Below are 19,383 nucleotides of genomic sequence, written 5' to 3' on the forward strand. Positions count from 1 at the left end.
TTATCATAATGACTTCAATTTATTTTGTTCATTAATATAATTCAGTGCAAAGTCTGTAATAATTCATCTTTGGGAAAGTATTTATATACTTGCAGTCAAAAGAGAGTTCATCATTCTTGGTGGCTGACTTTTCAGAGTAGAACAACAGTATTTGATTACACAAAGTCTCAGAGGAACAGATAAATTAAACCTGCAACTATTCTGGAGCTGCAGAGGAATGGTATGTGCCTGTAATCTCATGCTTTGGATGTTGGCCATAACAGATGACCCATAAATGCCAGAGCAGTCACTGAGCATGACTGACTTCAAATCATCTGTCAACCTTCTGGACCAAAAGCACAAAGAAACCTTTACATTACACACTGATTATATACAGATTTGTAAAACAGCTTAGTTTTAGAAGACAGAAAATCAGCGAGAGGTAGTGTGTTAGTTTTAAATATGATAAAAATTAATAGTACTGTGACAAAAGAGAGGGGAAATTAATCTCTTTGGAATGTGTTTGAAAAATGAATTAACTACAGAAGTGACTCAAGTATTAGAACACCTCCACTGTCTTTCAAAGCCTTGAACTGCAGGAGCAGCAGGCGGTCTTTGTAAGTTGTATAAAAATGTACATATATGACTATTTCTCATTCTCTGTCCAAAAATATTAGTGCATACCCAATATCAAAAGGGGCTCCATTCCATTTAAGGACTGGAAAGGTTCTGCTAAAAACAGCAGCAACATAAAACATTTCTTCAAAAGAACTCCTTCATGAGCTTGATTTCCCACAACGCATTGTTATAGTGTCTACATCCAAGAAGCGGATATGCATCCTGGTCTCCATCTCAAGGCCTTTTAAAATCTGCGGGCAGAAAAACATAATTGTGTCAAGCATTTGTAAATTTGGGGGGGGGGGGGGGGGGGTGTTTCAAATATTTTTTTTGGTAAACATAAAGTTGGAATGGTGCAAACCTCTTCAAAATGCTCAAATGTTATTCCTTCATAAATTTCATCCGGGCCCTGAAATGATAAAGAGATCAATTAATCTGTTACTTTGCGGTGGATTTGCAGATCTGTGAGAATTCATTTTAACAGTTTAGTTGTTGTTAAGTTCTATTACCATGTGAGGCACATTTGTGCTCGCCACTTCCAACATGGCAGCGTCTGCTATCGCCCTGGCAGCTTCTTGCCCGATGGCTCCGCTTTTTGACAGAAGCTCCGTCACCACCTTGGATGAGAACAACATTTTCACTCATTGGGGTTTTAACAGCATAAATCTTAAAGCCACACAAGGCAACTTCACAGGGTAACAGTTCCAGATAACATCTGGGAATTGAGGTAAATTTTTCTTATCTCTGGCTGTTAAGTAAGGTAACTTCAGTGAACTACTCCATGTACAGTATATCATGTGCATTTTTAGCTACTGAACTGGTTTTGATCATTTGATGCTAAAGGTTATCAAGAAAAGCTGAGAGTTCTCACTCACTATTTAGAAAACCATTTGGATTTCATTCAGTCTTTGTGAAAGGAAAAAATTACTTAAAACTCTTGTTTAACCTAATTTTTCATCATAGTCATTATGATTACATAATTATCTATTAGTATAAAGGCCAATAAAATCTAACGTGATCTATCCAACATGATCAGACATCTAATAAAACTGCATCTGAAAAAAAAAAAAACAGAAAAAGAAAATGCTGTTGGTTTAAACCTGAATAATCTCTGTCTGCATTATGTTGCAACATTCTCTTTCAAATGGAAAAACTAATTTTGAGGAAGCAAGATGCTCTATTTTTAAACCAAGATGTTCTAAAATATAAGTTCATCGGAAACTTTCATGACTGACACACCTTAAGAGTTACTCATGTGTCTCATATTGACATGCTTCATGTGATGTTTCCATTAGTGCACTACAAAGGGCAAACCAGCTCACTAAGCGGTATTAATTTGGGCTTACTTTACTGTAAATGGGTGGGCTAACTTTATGCATTTCACATTCACAGAACAACAAAACATAGAGCATATCAGCTTATTATTGTATGTGTATTGTCAGTCAACTGCTGGTAATACATCTGGATAACATTTAAAGCCCCTGCATCCCCATGATCCAACAACACGTATGTCTTCGCTTATTTTGGCTGATTCCTCAGGACTGTATAGGCATGTACAGACTGTTGATGTCATTCCCAGAATAGCTCCGCCATACTTCATCCTGAGCAACATGATCAGTAAGAATAACTGGAAATGTGTGGGTGTACACGGCCTTTAAAAGTTATTGCTTATAGTACATATAGTACATGTGCTGTTTGTACTGTATGTTATTAAAGATCCTTCTCTTTTGTTTGTAATAAGGTCCAGTTTAGTTTAGATGGAACAACTGGTCAGGTCTGGTCATTTGATGCATTAAAAGAAAAGGAAATTAAGTATGATCACATATGAAGTGAATTTGCTTCACTTCAACTCAAGGTTGCTTACCAGCTTTTTCTGGAGCTCCAACTGCTGAGAAAGACCAAAAGATGCAGTTGAAGGCTCTGAAAAAAGCCAGTAAGTGGACCTTGAGTTGAGATGTTTTTGTCAAACTGCCATTTTCAAGGTCAAGAATTAACTTTAATTTGCATACATTTCAAATTTGATTATATTTTCAGTTGTCATTTTCTGTGGGTGCAGAACTGAAGCAGACAGCAGGGCTTCATTTGGGCAAACAAGACATGTCTAAATCAAAGGAAGGGCATAGCAACCTTCTCACTTTTGCAATTTTGTAATACTGGCAGATAAATATAAAACTTTCAGATAAAACTCCTGCCATGTGCAGCTTTAAATAAATGAATGTATATCCCATACTACAAAAAAAACATCATCTATACTCCACATTGAGGCCTTCATGGTTATGACGTCTTACCTTCCTGTACTCCTCCAGAGTGATGATGCCATCGTTGTCTGTGTCATGCATGTTGAACAGAACTGGGAAATCAGAGGAGAAGAAGTCAGTGTTTGGTCGAATCTCTAAGAAACTCTCCATCATCAGCTCTAAGAACACACACTTACTAACACACCAGAGGAAGCTATGATTAGGGGAATGTTTGCCCAGATGTAGAGATAAGAGAGAGTTATATAGGACATAATGGCGGCTCACTTTCAGGCCCTGTCAGCCACTGCTGAATGTTAACACTGAGGCAAGGAAACACCCTTACAATGCCACTACTTTCATTTACAAGATTCAGTCTCATGACAATACTTAATGTCCTGCAGCAGCAACAATAAAAAAAAAAAAAAAAAAATCACTTTCTTAGGCAATGTGCAAAGACATTTTGACTATATTGCTTCAATGTCCAATGTCCCTCAAGAGTAAATAGAATGTCAGCTTTAATGTCAAACTGTCTTGGAAATGGCTCATCTTTTTTCTCTTCTCTTTCTTCAATTCATCAGTATGACAGGAGGGACAGCTGTGTTGACATATGGTTACCCAAAATAATAACAACAACAACAACAAAAAAAAAAATCAAATATGTGGGAAAACAACATTGTGACACAACAGGTGACAACTGAGACACACAGCTCAGATAAATGGTTTGTTGTGAAGCCCAGCAGGATTGGACATGATCAATCCTTAGAAAGGAGACAGATATGGTTGTAGTGTCGTTTGGTAATTGTCTCCTGTAAAAAAATAAATAAATAAATGAATAAAAAAAACTTGTGCTTTGCGGTTTTGTGCCACCATGTTTTTCTACGGAGAAAATAAATTAAAATTCGCACAATGTATACAAAATTTCATGGTCATCTATCCAGCAGTTGTTGAGAGATTACACAAAAAAGCAAAACATGAATGTGAACCCTGTGTTGGCGCTACACAGAAAATTCCTCCACTAAAAGACTAGAATCCAATTCAGCTTAAGATATTTTACATTTTTAAGACGGGCCATGGCTACGATTACAGACACACCCTCGTGTTCATAAGTTATCCGGCTACATAGTTACTACACATGGCTGGATTAACCTGCTAGGAGGCCTCAAGGCAAATTGTGCACTAAAGGGAGCTACTGAAGTGAAAGTGATAGTGACTAAATAATAAATAATGCAGGGCTCCTCTTCAGGCCGCTGTCATTCCAATTATTGATCATTAATGATGATGGTGTGCTTAAATGGTGTATTTTCGCCGATTGGATTTTAAACCAAGTGCCTTAAGTGACTCTCTTGGGTACCAGGTCATGTGTCAGTTGTTTATTTGCCCAGTTGTAAATCCAGCCTCTCTAACAAGTGTTTCCCTTGGAAGTGCACTTTGGCATGAAAGCGGCACTCTTTCCCTGGGGTTTGTAAAATGAATTCTGGGAAATGTAAGAAATCACAAATCATACAAGGCAGGTTGAGGAGAAGAAGAAAATGTAAATTATTGGGTCATGATTTTGTGGTTTCAAATGTTTCCATGCTTGTGACAGTTCGGGGTTTTGAAGCTTCTGTTCTGGACGCGTTCCCAACTAAGCCATGAATACCTACGAGCCTCTCCAATACCTCTCTAAGCTGACATTCGGTGAGGAATCCAGCACTCACTTATGCAGCTATGCATCGCCACACTGTTTCTGGCATGTTGGTGGCAACTGAAATGAGATACTCACCAATTGGATACCTAGACTGGGTGGTGGACATCTTTCCTGGTGTTTTGTAATCGTAACACATAAAAAGGACGACGCAGGAGAGAATAAAGCTTTGGTGGTGGTGACCCTAGACTAACAGTTTCCTGACTTGTAATATTATTATTAAAAATGGATTGCAGTTTCTTACAGCGAAGCTTCTCCTTTCTCATAGCTTCCCTCTCCTCGTCCGTCGTCTTCAGGGTCGGAGGGCGGAAGTGGGACATGACCATGAGGAACTGCTCGAAGCTAATCTCCATGAGGGAGCCCTCCTCCTCCTCCTCCTCCTCCTCCTCCTCCTCCTCCTCCTTATGCTGGTTCCTGAGTGGCAGGCACAAGAAATCAAAATTTAGGCGTTAAAATTCAACCAATTTTGCTTTTTGCCTGCTTAAAAATCTGACATTTTGATCACGGGATTCTATGGGTGCATTCACGATTACGGTTAGATTTTCTTGAGTCCGAAAAGTGGAAGTGACCACTAATATATTTTTGCATTTGGTCCCTTTATGTTGACACTGTGTACATGACTTGTGTGCTTGAGGACAACAGTCACATGGACTCACAGATAGCTTGTTTACTGGACAGTCTACATTGTGGTTTGCCCTTTTAAATGCTATCCAAAGCAGGAACTGCAGCTTTTAAAACATCAACAACTGTTTATTAGCTCATAACCACAAGATCTTGATTTTTATGTTCTTTCCGTTAGCTAATGGATGGATGGCTGATTTTGTTTTCACAAACTGCACCACAGACCTAAATAGATGATATCAGCAATTGATGCATCCAAGTTAATTTCAACCTCCCATGTTTGACTGGCATTGTTTTCATTTGACTAAACAAACAGAAGTAAAGCAGTAGAAACACGAGTTTGATTAAACTACTCTAAACATTCCTAAGATTAATGCATCTCTACATTTGTAATGTTAATAAAATCCTTTGAAATTCAGTAACAGTGCCTGACTGCACATAGTAAATGGAAGAAGACAGCCATATTCAATGCCTTAAAATGAGGATTTAACCTATTAGGCATCATAATTTGACAAATTATAAAACTGAACACAAAATATGGGAAGTGAATTTCATTGCTGCTCATTACAGCCTGTGTTTATGCAGCTGTGGTCAGGAAAGAACCTCCATCATATCAACAGCAAATACAGGACGATATCTAATGTTTGATGGAATAGCTCAACATTTTGGGAAATATGCATATTTGCTTTCGTGCTGGGGGTCAGACAAGAAAATTGATACCATTCATGTCTGTATGGAAAATATCAAGATACAAGCAGAAGCCGGTTAGCTTAGCAGAAAGAGTGAAAATGTGGAAACAGCTAGCCTAGCTCTGTCCAATGGTAACAAAATCCTTCTATCAGCACCTCTAAAGCTCATTAATTAACATGTAATATCTTGTTTAATATGCACAAAAACTGAAGTGTAATAAGTTTTTACTAAAACATTAAGTACTTGTTAGCTAGCAGTGCCTGGCCTTAAAGCATTTGTTTATGCACTTTGGTCAGGAAGGAATCTCCATCATACCAGTTAAAAGCTGACACACATCTTGGATAATTATGGATGTTTGAAGACTTACTTTTCACAAATCATATAATAGAGGTTTGCTTTTGAGAGTGTCTTGAATATATTCAAAATCATACCAAGATAGTGCTGATAAAAGCAACTGAAATGGCCATTTACCGGCAGTTTGAGGTGTAATTTAACTGTTCCCACCTTTTATCGAAGAAGGCTTCAATAATTTGCTTTCTTATTGGATTGTTGGCGAGCGCTGGTATGCTGTCCAAGTTCTCTCTGCTGCAGTGCGACAAGAGAAATACCATTATCATTAAACAGACACTACAGTACCAGCATGCTTTAATGACACTGAATGTGAATTGTGGGAAGTAACAGAATCTCTCTCAGAAGGTAAACTGTCAGGAAAAATACCTGCCATGTGCAGCATTTGTACCTTGTTCCTTTTTAAAGGGAAGGAACTTGTGACCTATCACTGCCAACGTGCCACTTTGGCAGTTTTGTGTGTGTGTTTATACATGAATGAATGTGTGTGTGTGTGTACAGTATGTGTGCCTGAATGCGTCGACATATTGTATTTGCCTAATGCTTGCGGGTGTGCATTAGTTCAGCCTGCGTATGTCACCATATGTGCTTGTTTATGCCTGTGCCAAAGATACCACAAATACCCACAATTCAACATTCATAGTAGACATGTAGGTACTATTTCATTTTCAGCTGTGACCAACTGAAAAGGCTGAATGGTTTCCATTCAAACCAAATGCAGTTTCACAGCAAAGATTTGCCATTTTTAACATTTTACCTTATCGTCTCTTCGTTTTTACTCAGTTGCTGGAATCTTTTGTGAAGGTTCTGAATCTGCTCCAAAGAAACTACAAATGAAAAAACACCAACAACATGAAAGTATGTTCATCACAGCTAATCACAGCTTCCTCTGGTATGCATACACCCATAATCACACCACACCTATCAACACGTCTCTTGCACTCCTTTGATTGACTATAAGGCATATCTAACATGCAGTTAAATGATAATAAACAGAAGTTTACAATCACTCCCTTTCTTGATTTTCTTTTAATTGTAACATACTGGATTATGATTAAACTGTGAAACTTGCAACTCTACTATCAGTCTAATGGCTAAGCAAACAATGGGATTGTCTTTTCATGCCATTTCAAAAGGGTTCCTTGAATCATTAACTCACTGTGTGGACTACTGGCCACACAATGAAAGGTTTAAACATGATTATCTGGCTCTGCCTAGTCCCATATCTGCACAGGGTTTGCATTTTCAATTGTTTCCGTAAACACTTGTGCTTATTTTGACCACTATTTCCTCTCCTCCTGTAGCTGCTGAATGGGATGTTTGCAGTAGCAGCTGAGTGTGAAGTGAAGAATACGGTGACAGTCTTATGCAGGAACAAGTTTGTTGGTTGTCATGGGCGGTGTGACAATTACGTGAAAACACAACGGGCAATTGGTTTTCAGTAAGTTCAATAGATGCAGATGGAACACACAATTAACTATAATTACATGGGCCAATTAGCCAATTACAAAAGAAAAAAACAACAGAAAGCTGATGTCAATGCAATACCAGCAAGTGTATAGGACCTGATAGTGCAATTAAAGATTTCATCAGAGGATCCAGAACATAGGAGTCCATAAAATCTCCCACTCAGCCCAGAGAGAAGGGGGTCAAAGCCCCACCTTGGGGAAGTGAAGGCAATAAAACAGTTCAAAGTCTCACCAACACTGTAACAATAAATTTGCGCTCTGAATGGGATGCAACCCTTATCCCTACTGCTCTGACTGTGCATGCCACTGCATGCAAAGGTTACACATTAGGAGATCTACACACTTCTGTTTGTTTCATTTCTGTATTGAACTTCGTATCCTTTATGAGGGAGGAAAGAATTGGGGGGGGTTATCACAACGGATAAGGACAAGTGTGTTCAGATTATATCACACCAGTTGGACCAGTATAACACTTAGGAATCCAACCTGTTTGACAAATATAAACACAAAATAAATGCGGACACAAAATCAGATCAGTTATAGGAAAGGTTGCTTGTGTGATTTATGAAGTTAGTCGTACTATCCAGGCTATATATTCAGGATTAATAAAAAACGAGCAGATACGCTAAATCATGAATGCTCACATTTGAAGCTGTATTTGTTCAACAGGCGACGTCTTGCGTGATTGTTTGTTACTTCCTTGTTTACTGATCTCAACAGCATTGGCTATGTAAATATGTATTAATACGCATAGAAACTTTGGACACATGGAAATCTGATCATCGCACCAGTCATGTAAATCTCCTTTTATTCCCGTCATGACCCTAATTTGTCGCCACTTGTACACCTGATTTCACACTAACACTGCCGCATACAAAAACAACTTTTATTATTATTATTATTTTACGTTCTTATATTTCAGTTTTTACATTTAAAAAAAAACTACTCACATCCTGTTTTATCCGCCAGGTCCTGGTATTTATGCCTGGTGTGCGTCTTGGTTTGTGAAGCTCCCATCGCTGCTGTTCCACCGTGCGTCAGAGCGCAAAATCTGGTTCGACTGGCTCAACTTTTGAGAGCTGCTGCTGCTTTATCGCGGTATCGGCAGGTCAATGCAACTGTAGTCTACTGGCGTCTTAAGACACATCTGGCATCCTCAAGGTCCTAAATCCGCACAGCCTGCGGATAAATAACCTGCTGTCTTCTTGTTTCTTGTCGGTTTCCTGCAGTAAATCACGGTTAGTATTATGCATCACATCATTCTATAGTAAAAATAGTCAGAGAGAAGCTAGAAAAAAACTTGAAGCGCTTTATTTTGTTAAGTTTCCTCAAAGCTCAGAGTTTCAAGTGTCCTTATTGGTTCCTCTTTTGTTTTGTTTTTCCATTAACAGCTCATCAACACCGATGAACCAATGACATCCTACATGTTTCACTTGTAAATATACAGAAAAAAAATTAAGATACTCTAGAAATCTGAAAGTTAAACTTTCAAGTGCATCAAACTTGAATAAAAGATAGGGAAGGTAAAAGTAAAGTCAATTTACAACATATTTTTTTTCTTCATAGTCTTTTGTGTGGCACGGTAACTGTGGGAGCAGGCTATATGCTGGGGGGCTTGTTTGACTGGTGCTGGGAGCGAGGAGGTGTGGACAGGAGTTAGGGAGCATTCCTTGGTTTTAGGTGAGGGGAGATTTACAGCACCTGGATACCCATCCTTAATTTACTCCTCCACTTAATCGTTTACTTCATTTTTGTTGAATTTCCATACTTTTTTCCAAACTCAACTTCATTACCAGAGAGAAGATTTTTGTCCCCATGTCGTCCAAGTGATGCATTTCACTCCATAGATTGCACTAGATAGTAATACTATACTAATACTATACATTGTAGTATTTAAACATGTGTGGTCATGATGATTATTGGTACAACAGTACCAAAATGTCTCTGCACCTTTTGGTATCTTTTTCCTCACAATCTTATGGACCTGGAAATATTAAAATACATTTTCCAGATGCGTGTGGAACATGACTGAATTGCTACACAAGTGATCGGTTATTTTTGGAAATACTGTAAACTTGCTGTCTTTTACAAAAAACCTTCACTTGTAACACATGTCCTAACACTGAGTATGTGAAGTAAAACAACAGATAAGTGGACTGTGAATTGAGAATGGGTGACCAGTAATGGTTTTAACCTAAGTCGGCAGGGTATTTGGACACAGCATCTTTGCTACATGGGCATGGCTTGGTGGTTGTTTTGGTCTGTGGCAGGAGCCTGGTCTTGGTTCCCAGAGCCAGGTGTCAGTCTGTGATAAAGCTCCTGCACCGTGCCGAGAGTTTCGGCCATGTCCTCGGGGTATCGTGTCTGCAGTTCTTCGTTGGCAACGTAGTGGGTGTCGGCGAACTCGGAGAAATAGCGACCCACTTCCGGGTGGCCGATCTCCAGGGGGGCTGAGTGGGGCTCCAGGTTCTCTGGGGGACAACAGTGAAGTAGTGTGACATTCTAATAAGATATACATGTAGTGTAAATTTAAATGTATAAACTGAAGTGGAAAAAAAAAGGAGGAAATTAACCCAGAACAGTGCCAGCCATAATCAATATACATATATTATCAGGTCAAACACACATATAAACATGTTTAGTTTATTAAGAAAAGTTATCATTTATAGCTTCACAGCTTCATGTCTTATCACTTCCTGTAAAGCATGTTGAGCAACAGTTCAGCGTGCGATCGATACAAATCCTCCTCGGGGATCATTATAGAGTGGAGCCTGCAGGTGAATGTTAAGGTGGTGAAAGGAGCAACATTAATGCATACCAACAATGAAGGCTGTGTAGCATCAGCACTCTGAGCAACATGGTGAGCAGGTTAGACACAAGGTAATAAATATATAAGTCTGTCTATTAGCTAGAAGCTTTCATGAGCCAGAACATTTTCTGCCAAAAACAATGATGCAGCACCACTTCAGCTGTCTGCCTGATGAACTACCTTGTAGGCTTTGCTTAATTTATGGTAATTATGACATTAATCAGTACATCTGTGTGTATAATATTCTTTATTTTAAAATCAAGATCATCTTTTAAAGAGAGAACAAATGATTTTTACTTACCCTTTTACTTGTTTTAGTAGGCAATATTAAATTCTCCAAAATCAAAAAAAGATCCAAAGGAACTAAATTTCAGACCTGTTGCGCTTACCTTGTACTTGTAATGAATCATTTTGAATTTTAAAAGATAAAGTTGTCTCCCTAATTGATGGCAAACTAGACTCCCTGCAGTTTGCTTTTCAAGCTGGTAAAAGGTGAGGAGGATGCAAAACTCTTCATCCTCACAGAGTGTATAAACACCTTGAGACACACAAATCTTAAATCTGTATTTTTTTAACAGGCAGAATCCAGCAGGTTTTAGTGAATCAACATATATCCAATGCCAGGGTTTCAAATACGGGCTCACCCCAAGGTTGTGTCCTGGTCCACCTGCTTTTTGTTATGTGCACAGATAGCTGCAGGACTTCTCAAGAGGGCAGCTATCTTGTGAAATTCTCTGATGACACCACCGTATTGTCTCTCCCTAAGGACTCGGAGTCAGATCATGGTTGTGCCCTGCCTGCCTTTGTTAAATGGTGTGATGATAACTTCCTTAACATGTCAAAAACTAAAGGAACTCATCATTGATTTTAGGAAAAATAGTGACAAACCAAAAGCTTGCATTATACATGGCGAGGATGTTAAAATCGTGTTCGACTCTCAACTCAAATTTGACGTGAACACAGAGTCCGTTCATTCATTGAAAGTCTTTTAACTTTCTAATTTATTTGCTGGTTTAATGGGTTATCTGTGAAGGACAAGAATAGCCTAAACAGTATTGTTAAGGTCTGCTCAAAGATAATTGGAGTCCAGCAAATAGACGTGTGCTCCCTTTGGGAGAAACGTGTGGCCCAGAAAGTAAAAGGAATTATCAACTGATCTAACCATGTCCTGTCCAGTCACTGTAACGCCCTCAGGCTGACATTATAATGTGCCCCTTAGAAAAAACAAAGTGCTCCTTTAAGTCCTTCCTTCCTTCTGCTATCAGGCTGCTAAATGCCGCCAGTCATTTGAAATGAATGACACATTGTTTTTAACTTATGTGAACTTTAACAGGTAAGCCTGCGTTTACAGGGCGAGCTGAGTGTGCCAGACTGTTGCTGGATATACTTCATTCCTGAAACTTATGTTTATTACTTTGTTTTGTTTGCTTTTTGTCTGGTTCCTCGTCTGAGCCTGCATATGCAGGACAAACCAAGGGTGCCAGAGTGTGTTCGCTGCTCCTGTTCCTTGTAACCCATGTGCTGATCTGTTGTCTCTGACAGGTTGCTGCTTGCCTCTGAGTTTATCTTGTGTGTGGTCTGGATAGGCTGTAGAACTGAATTGCCCTTCTGGGATAAATAAATTTGCCTGAATCTGAATTTGTTATATGTTCAGATTTTATACAATTTCTGCAAATTAAAGAGACACAACATATTTGGCATTAAATATAAACTACAGAAAAAAGAAAGAAAGAAAGGGGGCATTGCTCGTTGTAGTGAAGATGGTGAACTTCAACAACAAATCATGATTTATTCATTTTTCTGTATTGGGCCATTTCGCTTGAGGCATTACTAGTCATTGCCTAGAGGGTGCAATGATACATTCTTTCTCAATGTCATTTATAAGAGATTTAACATATTTATCATGAACTTTTTTATTATTATTTTTTAAAATTTCATGTCATCTCACAACCTCTAAACACCCATTCAGCGGAAAGACATTTATCATCACAATGCTGGTGTGTGTGTGTGATCCATACCCTGTGCTGCGTAGCGACATGTTCCGTCCTGAACAAGGACGTTGTAGAAGGGCTGGTTGGCACCGTTGGACAGCTGGTGGACCCTCATGGTGGTGATCCACTCCTGGCTCATGGTGCACTTAGGGTCCCAGCCGTAGATCACACAGTTATAACCTGACCTGTTGAAGGAAATGGAACAGGACGGACACACTTGTGTAATCTTAAATACAGAAAGATTGCAGAGGGATGCCTTCAAGCTGGAGTGTTTGTGTCCCTCTTCTGGCAGTGAGAGTAAAAAGGGGGCGCTTGGCTGTGATTGCCTGACAGAGGCATGCAGCACACTCTCATGTGAACCCAGAATGACATGCACACAGAGAGGGCCAGTAAAAACAGATATGATTTGACCATCCAGCCCAAAAACATATTTTTTGATGGTCCACTGGCCCATCGGGATTTGTTGCGGTATGCCTGATGGCCAGTACTGGCTGTAACCTACTGTTGCTGCTGTTAAACAGTGGATAAATTGTTTTGAGTGTCAAATAACCCCTGTGAAATGACTCATTTCACTATGAGAATTTGATCCATTCGGTCCTATAACATTTGGAAAATCTGGAAGAGCTGCACAATGGCCCAATGGCCAGCTACTGTGAAATACAAAGAGATTTATCTGGTGGTGATAGGCTTAATCAGCAATGTGTGAACTCATTTGATAAGGGCTTGAATGTAACAGACATTCATTTATATATAAAAGTTCTGCACTGCAGGTTTAAGTTAATAGAGAAGATATTATGGAGGAGCATTGGTGTACCGCATGTTAGTCTGACCCACCTCTTGTGTTTCATGATGAGGCCCACTGAATACTGGACCTCCAGGTGTTCTGGAGCGCTACGCCTCTTCACTTCAGGTGCCACAGGATGTTTCTTATGTTGGATATGCTCCAGCGTGTGCTGCACCAAGTAACCCACTGCCCCGTGCTGGGAGGGATCCAACGCCTGAATGTGCTGCAGGATGTCTAGCACCTGGGACAGAAGATAAATATCAGTAGATGAAAATTTTGAGTATCTCTGATCTGGACAACAACACAATGTGTTACAGATTTAACTATTGAGCAAGGGCTGAATAATGAGTGTTATGTATGGAATGGTAGTTAAAAAAGGTCCAATAAATGAAACTGAGCCTCACTGGATGTCAACAAACAACTATTTGCTATATAAAGATAAAGCGGAGTAATGGCGACCTGAGCAGTGAATGAAGTCACAGTGTTCTTTGTTCTGGTGGCCACACCGGCCGCATGTGCATGTTAGTGCATGTGCGTGTGCATGTTAGTGCATGCGAGTCCCTCCATGTGCTCCACATCCGTTTCCAAGATGGTAGCCATGTCACAAACTCTCAAATTAGAGCTAAAAAGTACGCTAAAATATATTTCTGAAAACATTTGAGGCGAGAAATAGGCAATACACTAACAGAATCTTGATCCATATTTGATCAGCATTGCCTAGTTTGACAGTTTGATCTGAGTTTCGTGAGTGGTTGGCTCTGTTTCTTCTTTTTTTTTTTTTTTCCTTCTTTCAACTTTATTGATTAAAAGACATGTTTGTTTTGGTCTGAGATGTTGGTGCTATAGTGCGACATCTAGTGGCTGAATGTCATGTATTGCAACTTTAACACTTTGTGAATTGACTTCTATTAGAGCATTAGAAAAGAGCATCAGGCTGTGAGTCTTGACCTTTTCTGGCCAGATGCCCAGGTGGAAGTAGAGCCGTGCCTGCAGCAGCAGGTACTGCACGTTGTCTGGGTTGATAGTGAGGTAGAGGTCCAGCGAGTCTCTCAGCAGCTGATAAGATTTTTCATTGCCCTCCCTTAAAAGAAACCACACAGTGCAGGTAAAGTGATTGAAATAGAACATTATACTGATTTAATTCCAGTATCCATCCATCTATCCCTAACCGCCCTCTCCAGTGGAAAATATTCTGTTGTAACAGTTTCTCTTACCCTCTTTTTCCGATGTTAAGCAGGTTTCCCACCATCCTGAGCAGCACCTCCATGGTGCTGATGGCACTGTAGTAATCTGCCGTCACCTGGTGGCCAATGAGGTACTCGCACTCCTTGGCAGTCAGCTGTTTGCCTTTACCAAAGGCATCAATGTAGACAAAGTCATATATGTCCTCGCTCCTGCAGGAAGTAAGTTTAATAAATCTAAAATGAAAATATACTTAACAGACACACATCACAAAAGGTTTGGCTTCTTGTTTTGAACCCACTAACTACTTTCAAAAACCAAATAAATCCAGAATTAATAGTTTGTAAGTCATTGACTGAGGATGTGTAGGAGACTTGTGCCGTGCTATATCATTTTTTAAATAGCAAATAAATTGAACAATCAAATAATTTGAGTGGTTGGTCCAAGTATGGTTAACTTATTATTCAAGCTTGGCTCAGGTACATGATGTTTAGAGGGATTTGAGACATATTCACCCTCTTGGTTTCTGGCACCAGCGCAGCAGGAAGTGATTGGGGAAGTTGACAGGTTCCAGCTGAACACCCAGCTTCCGGGCCAATGTCATATAGAGGACAGAGAGACTTATGGGGATACCTGTATGGCGTAGTAGCACCTAAATGGAAAACAAAAAGTCAATAAAGTGAAATTTTCTAAAATGTCTAAATGTTTGAGGATTTATTTTTTTAATTTTAAAGAAAATCTGGAAAAACTTGTGATGTAAAATACACAAATTTGAGAGAAGATCCACCTGGTGGATGTAAGAGTTGAGAGGGTTGTAGTAGTCAAACTCATTGCCTTTGTACTGAAGCTGCTCATACAAGACAGAGTTTAGGGCACAGACCACCTGCCTCTGGAGCTCAAAGTCCTCCACCACAAAACAGTCACCTACAACATACACAAGAAATAGAGCTTCATAAGAACTTTGGCTCAAAGGAAAAATAAAACACTACCAGTCAAAAGTTTGGACACAACTTCCCATTCACTTGAATGAGACAGTGTGTCCAAACTTTTGACTGGTGCTGTAGATCTTGTGCAACTGACATCTTTGCTCAAATACATGTACTCGTATTGTGTTTTTTTCTTGATACACTGGGAATGGGCCTAAAATGTCTAGTGCTGATGCATTTTGGAGGGGAAAAAACAAAATTCCCACAAAGACAACTCTTCATTCCAAGTTTTGCTGGTTTTGAAAGCTCACCCTGAGCGATACGTAGGCTGGGGTGAGAGGGGTTCTTGATTCGCAACATCTTCTTTACTTTTTCTGTGATCTCATCCAGCTGGGCTGAAATGCTGTCCAGTGTGACATCAGCCAACGGGTTACAATACTGATCCACCAGGACAGCACCTAGAGGGGCAGGCGAGAAGAAGAAAGGGGAAGACATAAAGGTAGAGTTGCTTATTGCACAATGTATCAACTTTGAAAATAAAATTTCATTAAAAAAAAAAAAAAAAAAAATCTATCAAGTCATGCAAAATGCTGTTGACTGTAACAATAAACTATACATGGAGACATCGAGGGTTGTGGTTCCCAAAGAGGATGGAGCAAAATTTATTCCCATATTTATTACTGTACATTTCTAAATATGCTTCACCATATACACAAAAAGTGACATTTACACTATACTTTAATATTACTTTTTCCAAACGTGTCAAACATAAAGAAATAAGACGATAACAGCTGACAGTTGGCACAGTGACACAACATGCTGTTCAGCTTGTGAGTTTTCCAGGTGTACAGCAGTCAGAAATTACAACTGTCAGCGTGATTGAAGGATTTGTCACTGTAACAGAGCTCAGAGAAACACTAATACATCTCAGCTCAGCGCAGGCTAAGACGACTGAACGTGAACCGACCGAAAGCTGCCTGTCCAACAGCGATATGTCACATCTGCTGGGGAAGCTCATCTTGAGACAAAAACACCCCTTCTTAGCCCAAAAAGATGTTGAATATGAAAGATTCAGTGAATGAAAACACATTTAACCAATCACCATGAAAAAAAAAACCCACTATGAGGGGTTGCTCTGGTTTAAATAAGTTTGGGAATCACTGGTCTGAGGTAAACAGATTTAAAATTATAGTAACATGGCACACTGCAACATGAGTTGATTGAGGTGCTTCACCTTCTAGAGCCGACTGCTGCTCAACAGGCTGTTCCAAGAAAGTCTTCAAACTCCTCAGGATGTTCTGCTGTCTCAGGAAGTAAAGGATTTTTTTTGCATAGTACTTCAAGGTCAAGCTTTTCCTAGTGATGGGCAGAGAACGGGAGGGAGACATTAACGGTGCAAGGGTGAGAGACTGCGCAACACAACAAGAGCTTTTGTAATTACATCAGTCTCAGAGCGGATTAACATGATCAACAAACAATCACGTTAATGATTGCAAAACCCAGCGTGTTGCAAGTAGAGAAGTCTTACTGCGGGCGCGGCGTCGCTCTCACCTCTTATCCGAGTTGAGTATGAAGAGGAGCTCGTCTTCGCAGAAGTGCTCTGGCATCCCGAGTGACTCGATCTCTGCAAAGCTGTCTCCCAGAACCTGGCCAACGCAAGGCTGAGTTACAGATCTCTGGGTTAGTTTGGAACGCAGCGAGCTCATGTTTACTTGCAAAAAAACATGCACCCACACAGACCAAACACTGATCCAACTAACACAAAATGCTTTCACTAGTCTATCATATCTATAGAGCTGCAACGATTAGTCGATTCATCAATTAGTTGCCAACTTTTAAATTAATCGCTAATTATATTGATAATCGTTTTGAGTCATTTTTTAAAGAAAAAATCCAAATATTCTGATTCCAGCTTCTCAAACGTGAACATTTTCTAGTTTCTTTAGGCTTCTGCAGTATGAAAGTAAGCCGAATATCTTTGGGTTTTGGACTGTTGTGGACAAAACAAGACATTTGAAAACGATTGATTGATATTTTTCACCATTTCCTGACATTTTATGGACCAAACAACTAATCGATTAATCAAGAAAATAATCGTTTGTTGCAGCCCTACATATCTATTTAGTCTGCTAAAATAACATCTTAATAAAGTACTCCCAACAAAAATTACTTACAACCTCTGTGAAGAATCTTTTGGAGATTGATTCCACAGTCCTTCTTATTTGTATACCAACTCTATGGCGTGTTTTGTATTCTTTGAGCCAGTCACAGCTCTCATTCTGACGGTAAAACCTCTGCAGTCTTGGCCATCTGTTGATGAAAGCAGTCAGATAGTTATTTCAGCATCACTTTTGAGCATGCATAGAATTACTCTGGAGGTACCTCAAGCAGCATATGACATGTTACAGTCTATGAAACAGTTTATCATCCTACTGCAGACACGGTTTTTTTCTCTTTGCAAAAAAGAAAAGCAATCATCAGAGTAATGTAGCGCTCACAGCCAAGTCAGTCCAGAGGAGGGCTTAGCTTTTGGCAAGAGCTGCACTCTCCTGCAGTTCACAGGCTTACATGTAGCATTCAAGGTCACGCAATTTCATTTTCGGCTGTTCTGGGTAAACTCGGGATTAATTTGCAACTTTTAAAGGATGTGAAGGCTAAGATTTACACGCTTTTCAGTTATCTACAGAGTAGAGGCTTGCCGTCGGCCTTGCGTGAGGATGAATATGGTGCATCAGCAGAATATCAGCCGTTGACAGCTGACTGTGAGTTCGCAGTAAACGAACCCACCTTTAAGTAGACGTGGAGCGATTTAGGGCTCTAAGCAAGGCAATGAGCAAATAGACAAGGGAAGCTCGTTTCTGTAGAAAGTGGTGAAAATACACCAGAGGCTAAAACTCCGAAGGAATACCATAGAAAAAGATGACAGCACCTGAGTTTGTACTGGTTTCCCCAGACCTTTCCCCTTCCATGGCAAACGTCGTGTAGCCGCTTGCAGCAGCATGACACGTTACAAATGTCGGCGTGCTTGAGGGCAGGGAAGCACAGGATGTGTTCGAGCAACTCGGTCGGCAGGTCGGTCAGTTTTTTAGTTTGGTGCTCGGAAATAATCCCATTTAGACTTGGATGCCCCTCTCCAGCTACAGGCGTCGCCATCTTTAATGTTTACCCCGATTACCTCATCGCTCAGGCACCGCCCCTTTATGGCGCAGGGGGCGGGGCGCATGTGGGGTAGTGCAGTGTGATTGGTTGTTCGGTCAGGAGTAAAGGGGAAGCTGTGCTGCCTTCACGTTCCCCGGAAACTTTCGTGTTGTTAAAGAAACGTACTGTACAGTTTACATTAGCCCAAATTCACAAAGAGGATTATAAATTATTCAGCGGTCAAAAGAAACTCTTCATTGAAGGTACTTGACTTATTTCACATATCTAACATGGAATAAATTGTCGTAAATATTTGTTTTAGAAAAAATAGAAAACGTAACATAATATGTGCTAATCAAAATAAAATAATAATAATAATAAAAAATCCCAACACAGTTTTCAAGGATATAATGACCACATAAGATGCAGATAAGCAGGAAATGCTCACAACTGAGAAGCTGGAACTAGGGAGTGTTTGGAATTTTTGCTTAAATCATCATCATCGTCATCATCATCATCATCATCATCATCATCAGAACAGTTGCAGTTTAATTTTCTACCAATTGACTAATCGAGTAATCTTTTCAGCTCTAAACATACATCTGTCACCAAGGAGAAACTTGATTTATTTTATCTTTACTTTTTAATATGTTGTTTTATTTTGGTATCAAGTGGCCTCATCATTAGGTTGCAGTTACAAATTGAAGTAAAGAAAGTGTACGCAAATAATGGCATGCTGTCAAAAACATAAGAGATTTCAAGAGATTTTATCGTCACATGCACAGCAACACAGCAAATGGCAACCCCATACGATGAAATTTGGCTTCCTCTAGTTCCAATTAGTGTATATAATAATAAAATAATAAAAGGAGAGAAATATAAGAGAGAGACGAATTAAAATATACAC

The 19,383-nt window shown here is 39.6% G+C and overlaps 2 protein-coding genes across 4 annotated transcripts; both read right to left on the reverse strand.

Annotated features, from left to right (window-relative positions):
- Position 1: 1 nt before the first annotated feature.
- On the reverse strand, positions 2-8,847 carry tesca (tescalcin a). Its single transcript, XM_042420087.1, has 8 exons — positions 8,597-8,847; positions 6,935-7,004; positions 6,334-6,414; positions 4,763-4,932; positions 2,886-2,947; positions 1,107-1,214; positions 959-1,006; positions 2-848 (listed from the first exon to the last, which is right to left on the reverse strand). The coding sequence occupies exons 1-8, from the start codon at positions 8,661-8,663 to the stop codon at positions 756-758; spliced, it is 699 nt and encodes a 232-aa protein (XP_042276021.1). The 5' UTR covers positions 8,664-8,847; the 3' UTR covers positions 2-755.
- Positions 8,848-9,022: 175 nt separating this feature from the next.
- fbxo21 (F-box protein 21) lies at positions 9,023-18,721 on the reverse strand. Of its 3 annotated transcripts, none has more exons than XM_042420082.1 (12): positions 18,268-18,721; positions 17,513-17,648; positions 16,890-16,984; positions 16,573-16,694; positions 15,650-15,796; positions 15,200-15,336; positions 14,928-15,064; positions 14,445-14,624; positions 14,179-14,311; positions 13,281-13,471; positions 12,474-12,631; positions 9,023-10,117 (listed from the first exon to the last, which is right to left on the reverse strand). In XM_042420082.1, exons 1-12 carry the CDS (start codon positions 18,489-18,491, stop codon positions 9,876-9,878), a joined length of 1,902 nt encoding a protein of 633 aa, XP_042276016.1. In that variant the 5' UTR covers positions 18,492-18,721; the 3' UTR covers positions 9,023-9,875. The 3 variants fall into 3 exon arrangements, with proteins under 3 accessions (XP_042276016.1, XP_042276015.1, XP_042276017.1); XM_042420081.1 differs by having other exon boundaries at positions 16,890-16,999; positions 18,268-18,718; XM_042420083.1 differs by lacking the exon at positions 9,023-10,117 and adding an exon at positions 10,151-10,417 and having other exon boundaries at positions 16,890-16,999; positions 18,268-18,717.
- Positions 18,722-19,383: the final 662 nt, after the last annotated feature.

The sequence above is a fragment of the Thunnus maccoyii genome, chromosome 9 (genome assembly GCF_910596095.1).
Source record: "Thunnus maccoyii chromosome 9, fThuMac1.1, whole genome shotgun sequence".
Taxonomy (NCBI): Eukaryota; Metazoa; Chordata; class Actinopteri; order Scombriformes; family Scombridae; genus Thunnus; species Thunnus maccoyii.

Excerpts from the sequence above, each read along its gene's own strand:
- tesca (XM_042420087.1), bottom strand. The coding sequence starts at position 8,663 with ATGGGAGCTTCACAAACCAAGACGCACACCAGGCATAAATACCAGGAC. Across the intron at positions 1,215-2,885 it reads CTCTGGAGGAGTACAGGAAG|GTGGTGACGGAGCTTCTGTC; the intron begins GTAAGACGTCAT and ends TTCTCATCCAAG. Across the intron at positions 1,007-1,106 it reads GCACAAATGTGCCTCACATG|GGCCCGGATGAAATTTATGA; the intron begins GTAATAGAACTT and ends TTATCATTTCAG.
- fbxo21 (XM_042420081.1), bottom strand. The coding sequence starts at position 18,491 with ATGGCGACGCCTGTAGCTGGAGAGGGGCATCCAAGTCTAAATGGGATT. Across the intron at positions 17,000-17,512 it reads AAAGATTCTTCACAGAGGTT|CCTTGCGTTGGCCAGGTTCT; the intron begins GTAAGTAATTTT and ends TCTGTAACTCAG. Across the intron at positions 15,065-15,199 it reads TCAACTCTTACATCCACCAG|GTGCTACTACGCCATACAGG; the intron begins GTGGATCTTCTC and ends TTTTCCATTTAG.